Raw genomic sequence first — 12,052 nt, forward strand, 5'->3', positions numbered from 1 at the left:
ATTTGATGGCTTACAAATTCACCATGGAGCCACGTTAATCCAGAAAATACAAAATACTGGACTGTTTAGAGACTATGTTATAAATATGAATACAGAGTAGAGAAATTCCATTTAATATTCCCTGGAAAACGAGGAGGCTTTTTCAGCACCTGCACTGAATTTGAAGGAAACTAGACTTGAATTGGAGTTTTGTGTTGAAACCAAGAAAAAGTCAGTGGTTTTGGCTAGATGAAGTGATTTATTTAAAGCCAAAACTTAACATAAAAGCTCCTGGAAGACTAACATGAATTGTAAGAGAGGGTCCTATGTGTATATGTGTATATGTGTGCATCTAACAGAAAAAGAGAAAGAAATGGATAAAGAGAGGAGAGAGTGATTTCTGTGATGGAAATGTCTTTCAAAGTTCACTTAGCCACTCCTTAACCCTTCTCAAACAGTCAGTGCTCACAGGACAATAAATACTAGGACACAAATTTTAAAAAGTGAGTATCAGCTTGTACTGATTTCATTTTCACTCGTTAAATTGCTTTGCTAAAATCAAATATAAAATTTTATGTAGTTTAGAAAATATAAAACTATGTACCTTCATCATTTATGGATGTGTTTAAAAGACTTTCTAAAAAACACCCACTAATGGAATGTTATGCTATATCCAGACCTTCCCTAGGAGTTGACAGATGAAATGTAAGCCAAAATGAATCTGCCAAATAAATCGTCTGTCCATTGAATGCAGACAAATGAGATGATAAACAGCCTTGCTAATATTTTGATATCTAAGATGAGACATTGATAGGCAAATGAATTAGTGCCAAAATAAGAAATTAAAGGTAGAAGCAGTTACTCATCAAAAGAACTCTTCTCTTAATACTCTATATACCTTTAGGCACTTTATATGGCTATTGTACAAAAGCAACTCATAAATCTACTGGGCACAATCTTCTGTCAACATCGTATTAGCCTACAGAGCAAGCGCATTGTGGAACATTAAGAGGAGGCAAACATTTAGGAGCAAACACATACGAGGGTCTGTGGCTTACAGAGTAGACACACTCAAGGATCAACTATAAAATATTTCTACTATTAGGAACTTTTGAAAGTAGATCGAGAAAGAGGAGAAATATTGGAAAATAAAAGAAGTTTAAAATGCTTTTGTTAAAGTTAGCAGCAGCAGTCTCGTCTTGTTAATTCCTGATTGGTTTGCTCAAATATTTGAATTGAAAATTGCAGCGTGAGTGGGAACATAAAGGTCTGAGGATCTTAACAGGGAAACTGCATTATGAGGAGCATTCCACCATGGGAAAGAAAAGCGAGGGTCTTCAAGGATGGTGCTGCCACAGAAATATGGTAGGTGCTGATTCATTCATTCACTCGCCCATGCTTTCACTGCTGCTTACCCAGGGACAAGAGGCTCAGAGGGATCCATAGCTGTTTGCAGAAACTTGGATGAAGCAGTTGCTTTTCTCAGTACAGACGTTTCTCATTCTCTGCGAGGTGTGAGTGAAAACAGGTTCTGGGGCCTCTGGGTGGTGACTGGATTTTTTTCCCACATGTGAACTGCAGAAGTGGTTCCCAAACTGGGCTAAAATCAGAACCACTTGCATGACTTTTTTTTTAAATAACAGAGTTCTTAGCTTCACAGTTGGGTGACTAATTCAGAATTATCACAGCAAGAGCTAAATATTTCTATTTTAAACACACTCTCTAGTTATTTCAGACAGTTACTCAGATTTGATAACCAAAATTTCAGTGTCCATTAGTACTGCTCCATAGCTTGGGGTTGTCTTTGTGGTAAAGGAGATTTTATTTATAATGGAAAAACTGTTCTCAGTAGAGTTGGGAAACAAGTTAGCACCAGTGAAAGCCTCACAGAAACTCCAAACACAAGAATCACCGTCACAAAGCATCAAACACCAACAAAGAGTAAAGGAAAACTAAACCAGAAAGACGCAGTGCAAGGTAAGATAAAACACAGAACTCAATGCTTCAGTTTTGAATCGAGAACCAAGCAATGAATTTAGGCTGTTACCCATACCCACTACCCGGCATGTAGTGAACACTTTACCTCTTCGAGCTCTCTGCAGGGTACACAGTGTCCCAGGAGAGCCCTCACAGGAGAGCTGGGGCACAGGCCCCAGGGGTCCTGAATCACGGCTGTGCCACTGGCCCCCAGGGTGGCTGGCTCCCTCTAGGTCTTATCAGGTCAAGCAAACCCTTGGCTCCTGGAATGGCCCCCACACACTACAAGCTCAGTCGGAGGTGGCCCGAGAGGAAAGTGCCCCTCACAGGAGGGCTGAGCAGTTCCCTTGGCCATTTACTCTGTCTGGAAAGACTGCTGCTCACAGCCACTGGTGAATTCCTTGCTTAGAGGGGTAGAAAGAGTAAACTGGAGGAACTTTTAGCAAGAACCAAGGCGAAGGAATATTTGGAAGGACCCATAATAGACATGAAGTGGGCAGATTTCTACACCTCGGATTAATGCCTTCCCCAGAACAATCACGCAGAGAAGGGCTTCCATAACCAGACCAAGTAGTGATCCACCTAGTATAAATCAAGAAGGCTCTCTCTTTGGCCAAACTCTGCTGGTACAATGAAGAGTAGTTATACTACAAAGATGAGGGGTACATGTGAGCCCAAAGGAATGGATTTCCTCTCTCTAGGCTGACTGACCAAGGTTCTGATAATACTGAATGGCAAATCTCCCATCATCAGAAAAGACTACCTGGAGCCCTAAGTTAGATAGATTAGGGGTAGACTGAAGAAACTAGAATCTTTTTACCTGCAGGAGGGCAGTGGGCTTCCCTGCTGGAATCTATACCTACTGTGGAAGGTAAGAACTTGCCTTCCGTCCTTCCCACCAAAATGCTTCCTCAAATGCCTGAGGAGACACACCTTTCTGCAGCTATGACTTGGCAGTCCTTTACCATGTACGTCACTACGCACCTCATTCTCTGCTCCTCAGTAATTTTCTGCTCTGACACATGAAATGAAGCTGGGGCTCTACCTAGCATTCATTTAGATATGGTACACACAAGTTCAGGAGTCAAGGCCTGTGGGGTTAATCCCAAGAAGTGAGGGACAGCACCTAAAGGGTAAATGCTTTGCCCTTTCTTCTCCTGTGAAGATAGCTTCACAGTGCATTTCATAAGGAATTGTAGAAGGATCCAACAGTGACAGGCTCTCCTTACCTGTATCAGAAGGCAAATCAATCACGACTGTTTACTGCCATCTTCTTTAACAGTGCCCCCAAGAGAGCTTCTACACTCAAGTTATCGCCTTGTGTTTTGTTTTCTGGCCTGCGTACTGGACATACTCAAAGAGGATGTCAAACTTTCCAGCACATATAAAAGTGTGGTTCTAGTGACTATTAAGTAGGATCAGCTTTAGGGTGACAGAGTCCATCATTTGTTGGAGACACCCCGTCCGAGGCAGGCTAGCTACTTACCGAACTCACTTTCCTTTCTACCGGCTACAGAGCTACCTACCCTGTTTCTTGCCTTCCCCTGCAGTGTTAGTGGAAGCAATGAGCCTACCACTTATGAGGAGTTCATAAAGGTACATGGTGCGACTCTGCTACATTAGCACGACAAACAAAGAAGGATCTGGGAAGTTAGAAGAGGGTACTGCCACACAGTGATACATTTGAAATAGCCAAATAGCTGTGTGACCCCTAAATTTCTATCTTTCAAGGCCTATTCTAACTCTTTCCTTCTTGGTTGAATTTCACCTAGGTGAGAAATTTTTTCTTGGGTCAGTCCACTAATATTTGATGTATGATTAGGTATAGTAGCTAGAGCTGGCTTAATCTATATAAAAGTTGGCACCTTTAAGTGGTGAGGTTGCCCTTGTACAATCTTGAAATATACCAGATTTTATAGCAGTCTGGTGGTTAGGAACGCTGACTGGAAGCTGCAAAGGTGGACAACATCTTTATTTTATAGTGGCAAATCACTTGGTAGAGTTGCAGGAAGATGTAACACCCTCCACCCTGCAGCACTCGGTGAGATAGGTGAAAGGACAAGAGTGGTCAGTGCTTACTCCTGACTGTGTTCCGCAGGGATTACAATAAAACCATGAGCTCACCTAGAAACTAAACTGCTTGGTTTCTCAAGCTGATCAAGAGAAAAAATAAGGCCTCTCAAATACTGAAGCTAACTGCTTCTGGGTCCCAAATAGTAAGAGACAAGATGGGACAGTATTTCCAGTTATAAAAGGGTCAGTATTTCTGTGTAACGCTAACTGACTCAGCTATGTATCAAAGACCAGCAAGAGAGTGTCCTTTTCATTCTGACCTATGTTTATGCCACCTTCAAGCTGCAAATGAGAGAGCTAGGCTTGGTGGTGAAGAGCAAGGAACTAAGGCAGACTTGGAACTGAGTCAAGAAAGTGGTTTTCTCACTGTGGATACTGGCACATGAAACTTACTATAAGAAAATAGCTTAGAAATCTAACACACACTTAAGATACTATATTCCCAAGGAAGACACTAGTCTGCTTCCAAAGAAACCTGTGATTGTTAAACTTTAAAGGAAAGAACAACTGGGATGAGGGAAAGGAAAAAAGAAAGAAGAAAGGAAATATATATATATTCACAAAATGGCTAAGATAATTGTGCTACTAATTTCTATTGGTTTATTGAAAGGAATAGTTAATGCTGAATTTTTTTTGATCAATTTTTCTGGTAATCTGAACAACTACTTTGAAGATAGCAATATGTAATATAATAATTATTATTGACTTCCTGCCATCTTGTTTTAAAATTCTGCATTGTTTTAAATGTTTTTTTGTTATTTTTTATTCCCTTTAAAATAAAAAAAAATTCTAAACAAGAACTCTCAGCAGATCCCTCAGAACACGAGCAGAATGCGGCCCGTGTGAGCGCTGTGTTCCCCGAGGGGAGCACGCTTCCTCAAACCTCCTTCAGATGTGGCCACCGGGAAACATGGTCTAGGAAATTCTTCCCATAGGAAAGCAGGTTTTGTTGGTGGTGTTATTTTGTTCTTTATTTTATTTTATTTCATCTCATTTCATTTTTACTTTATTTTAATTTTTGAGCAGAAAAATGAGCTACATCCTCAGCCAGGACTCACACTTTCGATCCTCCTGCCTAAGCCACCCAGAGTGCTAGGGTTATAGGTATGCACCACCACTCTAGGCTGGAAGGTGGCTCTTAGTGGATACCTGACTCAGGATGTAATTAAGGAAACTGACTCTATCAGGAAGGCTTCCCAGTGTCTGTGCAGGAGGATCTCATCATTGTGCATTATGGCTCCCTCATTTTTCCTCATTTCAAATAGGAGTCTTGAGGTTGTGCTGCCCTTGATATGTATACCGTGTGTGGTGTTTTATTGATTTTTTTGTTTGTTTGTTTGTTTTGGTACCGGGAATCAAACTCTGGACCTTGTGCTTGCTAGGCAGGTGCTTATGCTGCTGAGCCATATCCCTGGCTGTGTGTGGTGTTTTGGGAGGATGACACCCACCACTCTCTGTATTTCATAGATTGTTTACTAAAAGGCACCACATCATGTAGATTACGTGTCATACGACATGCTGACATTTAAGAGGTGGCTGTGATTGAATGAAAATTTGGGTGTCTTCATTGGGAGAGGGGTATCTTGTCTGCACAAACAGATGAATGAAATGGTATTTACTAAAAGGAAGAGTAAACTGTAGCAGGGACTTGCTTGTTGATCAATAACCACAGTTGCTTTTCCTTCTGATGGAAGGCTAGGCTGTATCTCACAGGCTCCCTTGAGATAGAGGTCATCACTTGAGCTGTGACAGTGGACTGTGGATGTATGAGAAGCACACTGCTGTCACTACTGTGCCCTAAAATGCTCCACAGTGACCCTGGAGTATCTAAGGCTGTTTCATTGGTCTGTGCTGAATGAGAGACTTGCATCAGAAAGAGGTTGGTTCTCTGCATAACTGATAGAGACCACTATGAAGCAGGCCTGAGCAGGACTTAAATTAATCAATCGGCTTTTCATGTTCACTGGTCAATCTGTCCAAGGCCTAGGCTCCTTGTCTGGAGATGGGAGGTGGACTCGTAGTAAGTGAACCTCTGTGAGTCACCAATCCCTACTAAGGCCTGTAATGGAGGATGAAGCCAGAAAGCCTCAAAGGATAAGACAAAATCACAGCCCAGAGCACCTGGATCCAACCTGAACTAGATAAAGACTATAGCCTCAAGCATCTCACTCCTGGGTGGATTAACTTAATACCTTACTTGGAGAAGTGCCTGAGTGTTTCTGCCCTTTTTGAGTACTCCCCTCCCTTCTTCTGTTAACTAAATAAATATGGGCCTCCTAGAGACGATCTTGGTCTTAGCCCAGACAGAATCTTGAATTCTGTGAGAGGGCTTTGATCCTCCTGGAGCCCAGCAATCATTCTATTTGCCTCTTTTTATTTATTCAGAATATTAAGAAATTATTTAAATTTCTTAACCTCAATTTTCTTACTTCTAAATGAGACCAAATAATAACTTAAAAACACCTGTCTTCTATATTATCATTAGAAGTTGACTACCAAGAGGACATGTTAAAGACCAACGGGAGAAATAAAACTAAACTGAAAGATACGTATTTTACATAGGTTGGGACAGTGCTACGCAGTAGATTGTTAAGTTAGTGACCACAGGTAAATCACACCTTGACCAGCTATGTCCTCAAGTAGGCACTTTTTCCAGTGGCACTGAAGTCAGCCACATGACTCCTTTTGTTTAACAGAACCTTCACAATGAGACAGTAACAGACACTTGGTAAATACCTGCATATTAGGTCTTAGCCACTGGTAATTCTGCTGCCCCACAAAAGGGGCTGGATTACACTGCTCAAGAGAACATCTGGGGAAGAGGAGCACCATGCCAACCAGTACTGCTTACTCGGCACTATCTTGGACCAGCAGCCTCAGTCCAGACACCGGATTACTTTAGTTACGTGAGCAGCCCCAGACAAAGCTTAGGAGAACTCTCCAGTCTATCCCAGCCTGGCACACAGAATTGAGATCGAATAAATGATTATTGTTGTGAGCCAATGCTTTGGAGAAGTTTGATTCTTATCAGTGGATATCTGATATATACAATTGAATCATCTGATAGGGTAAGCCTTTTCTGTTGTTGTAATTGAATTCAGTAAATGATAACTAGCAGTAACCTGTCTTATAAATTTTTAAAGTGTATCACTTCCTGATACAGAAGTAACACAGCAAATGCTCAGAATGTAATTACAAAATAGATGTTAAAGTGGAATAGAAGTTGCAAATTTTCTTTGCTGGATTATCATTTTATATGGTATAGTCAAAAACATGGTAGATGTGATGCACACCTGTAATCTTAGCACCAAGGAGGCTGACGCAGGAGGATCACTGTGAGTTCAAGGACAGCCTGGCGACAAAGTGAGTTCAAGGCCAGCCTGAACTACAAAGCAAGACCCTGTCTCAAAAAGACAAACAAAACAAAACCACATGATTGATACATGACAGACAGATATTAGACAGGTATGTACATATGTACATATATATGTGTGTGTGTATATATATATATATATATACACACACACACTCACACACACACATACATACATGTACTGGTAGACAGATGATAGATTTTACTTGAAGAACTTACTGAAACATGATTTTCGATGGAGCAGTTGCTGGAAAATCTTGCATAAAGATTCTTCAGTTTGGGTAGTAGCCCTACAGGTGCACTGGCCCTGAAGGGCTGTCCCAAGGATACCGATGTAGGCAGCTCTGCAGTCCTCACTTCCTGAGCACGTGATATCCTGTTTGCTTAAAGTGCTGATGCAGGTCTCATCCTCGTGGCACTTTTCAGCCACGTGGGGCCAGCATTTTGACTGAAATGTCCAGTAACGTCTCCTAGCGGTAAAGAAATAAGTGATGGAATTAGCTTATTTCACATTAATACAGCATGCTAATGAGACACTGAAAGAAAACAAAATATTTCTGGATGCCAAGATATAGCTGAACACTCAGTTTGGACATTCAAACCTCCCAGCAGGGTTTGTGGAAGAAACAGTAGAGGAAGCTTGTGAATTATTGCACTTTGTGATGAAAGACAGAAGCTAAGTGGAAGATTCCTTGGTTGCATTTTCCCTCATTACTGACTTTATTTCAATGAGTGATGATTTGCAGTATGAACTACTTGAGAGATTTAGGAGCAAGACTTTTTAAGTCTAGTGTGGTTTTGTGGCTAGAATTTGGCCACGATCTTGCACCAAGTGATTTCAAATAAGCACTTGAGCTTCCAAGGTCCTTCCTACAGATGCAGAGGTGTTGTGCTCTTTTTCCACATTGCTGAGCAGACTAATTAGAGCTCAGAAAAATGCTTTGTGGTTCTGACAGCAAGAGCTCATGTAAAGCAAAACATTACAGGTTTGTTTTATGGCTAAGCTAATCCATTGGAACTGCACCCACCATAACTTTCCTGACTATATGTTTGATTCTTGCTGGAAAACTTTGAATAAAAGTCTGGTTAATTTACAATTACTTCATTTTTAAAACTTTTACAGTACAGGAATGTTCTTCTAGGTGGAGGTACTGATATTTATAACCCAAAACTGCTTTTTTCCTTTTGTAGAGAGGTCACCATCACATCGGCCTGAGAGCTCTTTGAGTACATAGCATGCATGAGCTTGTTTGTCCACACACTTTTATTCCGCTAAAAAACCAAAAGCCACACTGTTTTAAAAATAATCTTATGTTTAAATTACCTCAAAGGGTCAGGATTTTAATATAATGCAGAAAATTAATTATGTCCATTAGATTCATAATTAAGAAAACCACAATTTTTGTAAAGATATGATTCTGAGACCAGAGGGACAGATATATTCCCTCAAGTCAGTTAAAATAAAGTGTCAAAGATATGTAAGCTTTGAAAGTGTTGTCATCTAGGAAACTGATAGGAAATAAGCCCACACCTAGATGCCATTTATTCTTTTTAAATTTTCTTTTGCTATGTTTAAGTTGTATAAGTTATCTGTTTACAGAAGTTATTTAATTTGAAAAACATAGTGAAATTTTGTGAATACTGTGGATTAAAGATATTTAATTAAGAATACTAAGGTAGACTAGATACCTGAAACATTTGAAATTAAAATCTATAATTTGTTTTGAACAGTTTTGATGGTAATGTTTTCATTATCCTTATTTTTTCATAATCTTCAATTTTTAATTTTGATTTATTATTCAAAGAATAAAGTGTTTAAAAGATTAACCTCTGAAAAGAAATTGAACATTTTGTCTGTATTTTTGCTATTAATTTCTAGTTACAGTGTAGACACTTTTAAAAATATGGTTTGTATAATTTCTGCACATGAAATGTATTACACTTGCCTTTGTGACCTAATGTATAGACACACATTTTATGTATATACCACATCATGTACATTACATAAATATATTATACAGATTTGTTTTTAAAAAATATTTCCTAAACAAGTACTTTTTTCACTGCTTTTGGGAGTTTTATACATGAAAATAAGTATTATAATTTTTATAAATTCCTAAAATTTTATATTTGACAAAATATAATCTCACCTCCCAAGGGATATATATGTGCAACAAAATATATGAGAAATAGCCTCTTCAGTACTTTCAAAAACTAAAGGAGTTTCAAGCTCATCTATGTCCAGTGTGGAACGACGACATAAGTGTTTTAAAACCTGGAACTCTGCTTTGTCATGTACAGGTTTTTCTGCAAAAAGGGAGTGATAAAAGGTTTTCTACTTCAAATCTTTTTTTTTATACAAATTAAATTAATGATAATTTAATATAAGTGCTCTAAATCTCCCTAAGGCAAAATTTGCTTAGGGAAATGAGATGATTTGTCTCTTCATATTGAGTATTAATATTGTATAACATTTCCATCACCTTTATAAAGTATTCATTGAGGGACTATTTGCACATGCTGAGAGGAAATTGAAGACACACAGTCCTTATTCTCTGAAGTATATTAAGAAAGACAAAAATTATATAAGAAGAGATTTTTATATGTACTTCAAAATAAAATTTTATCTAAAATGGAGGGAAAAGATATGGCATCTTTGGAGTGCCCATCCTGTTTCTTATCCTGCTCCATTCTGGAGAGCTTCTCACATCTGAGAACCTTTGTTGAAGAAAATCACTCACTCTGCACCAGGCCATCTGGATGCAATTCCAAGGGGTGTGCACTTCAGAATGAGTCCCAGGGCTTCTTGAGGACCTCAGAGCCTGTTTCAGTGCTTGTTGTTAAAATGTGTTACTTGATATGGAAGCTCAGAGATACTGTGTTCTGAGAGCTGTGAGCCAGTGGCTGAGATAATGAGCTCGCATATCTCAGGACCTGGCAGGAGGTCACACCAGCCAGGAGCCTTTTATGGAAACTTTAGGTAATTTTACAGGGACTGTTTTCTAAAAATGCATTCTCCTTGACTATGGTTAAAGTATTATTAGGTTTTACTGGTAGTGTAGGGAAAAGAGAGATAGATGCTAGGTAGATAGATATTAATAGTCTATTTTTAGTTTGAGAAAAATAGTGGAGTCTAACAATTTGGTTAACAAACAAGTGTTTGGCAAAATTTGTTTTTGTTTGTGAACTCTGCACTGGGTGAGGGGCATGATCACAGCCATCTTTTCCAAAATCATAGAACAAATTAAGTTTGTGAACTGAGACACCCCTGTGTAAGCACAACAATCCCTAATGAAAGGCCCTTGAAAAACTGAATAAGTATTAAAAATGAGCAAAAGATGAGTCCAAAATTATAAAAGTTAATGTTGATTGTTTTTGACTCAGTTTAATCAGTATTCTTGTTCTTTCCTATATCTTATTACTGTTAGACAAAGTGTTCTTGCAACTGAATTTCTGATCATGAAAAAGAAAAATTCATCTTGACTATATTTCAAAAACATGCCAGCAAAGCCTTTAGTAAGAAAAAGACACAGCCAGCGCCCTGGGCTGGACGGACAGTTGCAGAGAGCGGTTCCTTGTTCAGTCTGTTTAGTCTTAGGCAGTGGCCAGCGTCAGTTTTAGCGAGTCTCGTATTTAATAAGCGCCATACCTACCAGTCGTGACTCTGCTGAGACTCCCCAAAGGTCCTGAAGTAACACGTAAGGTGTGTGAGCTTTTGCCTACCTGCATGCCACATCATTTCAGAAGCAAATTACCTCTCCATGCTACTTGGGGCCAAAGCTGTCCTCCGAGCCCTGCGATCTAGCCCCGCCTGTGCCCCACCAGCTGGGTCTCGGGCCTCATCTCTGCCCCCGCCCCTGCACACTCCACACTCCCTGCTTCTTAGGGCACACACGCTTCCTCCCTGGCACAGGCTGCCTGGTTTGCCGGATGTTTCTTCTCTCGCACGTTTACTGAGAGAAAGCCATTCTCTCAGGTCCTCGTACGACAAAGTGCTTCAGATCGGGCCTGCTCCATTACGCTGCAGCTCTCTGCGCTGCTCACAGCCTTCCTCCTCACCACCTTGTAACAACACATATTTTCCTCACTTGCCTCTTCCCACTGCAGTGTGAAATGCACAGGACGGGCGTTTCTACCTCCTGTCCGCTAAGGCCGAGAGCGGTACTGGGTGCTTCCCAAGTGTCTCTTGAATGGGCAGAGAAGCTGGCTGGTGTCGCGATCTGCAATGTGCCATGGGACGAGGAGGAGGCACACTTCTGACACGCGGCCCTGTGTGTGCTGGGCATGTCCACGTGCGCTAACGCTCCCTCCCCTGAGACTGCAAAGATTTATTCTGAAGCTCAAAGAGTCAGTTTACCAAACTTCTAAGCTGAGTGCAGCTTTCAGAAGTCACAGTTAGCAGTCAACAAGAAAGCAGAAATACAAGCCTGGCCCATTAACTCATCACTGGTTCAAAAGGGACGCACAGTTCCAGTGGCAGGATTGCCTGACGACCAAACCTCAAAAGCTGCTCTGCATTTGAATTTTAAAAGACGGCACTAGACCCGCAGGGAGCTTCGCGCACACCGGTCCTGGGCTCGCCCGCTGGTGCTGCGGGCGCTGGGCAGTAACAGCGCGTGCGCGGCCGGCGGCGGCGGAGGCGGGGCCAGG

The 12,052-nt window shown here is 40.7% G+C and overlaps 1 protein-coding gene across 1 annotated transcript in view; it reads right to left on the reverse strand.

The window, feature by feature from the left end:
• Gfral (GDNF family receptor alpha like) overlaps positions 1–12,052 on the reverse strand; it is a 49,750-nt gene that overhangs the window by 17,274 nt on the left and 20,424 nt on the right. Inside the window, exon 6 of the mRNA XM_005377916.2 lies at positions 7,622–7,872. Within this exon, the coding sequence (XP_005377973.1) occupies positions 7,622–7,872 (251 nt within the window). The remainder of the gene's footprint in view (positions 1–7,621; positions 7,873–12,052) is intronic.

The sequence above is a fragment of the Chinchilla lanigera genome, unplaced genomic scaffold (genome assembly GCF_000276665.1).
Source record: "Chinchilla lanigera isolate Chin_1 unplaced genomic scaffold, ChiLan1.0 scaffold00010, whole genome shotgun sequence".
Classification (NCBI taxonomy): domain Eukaryota; kingdom Metazoa; phylum Chordata; class Mammalia; order Rodentia; family Chinchillidae; genus Chinchilla; species Chinchilla lanigera.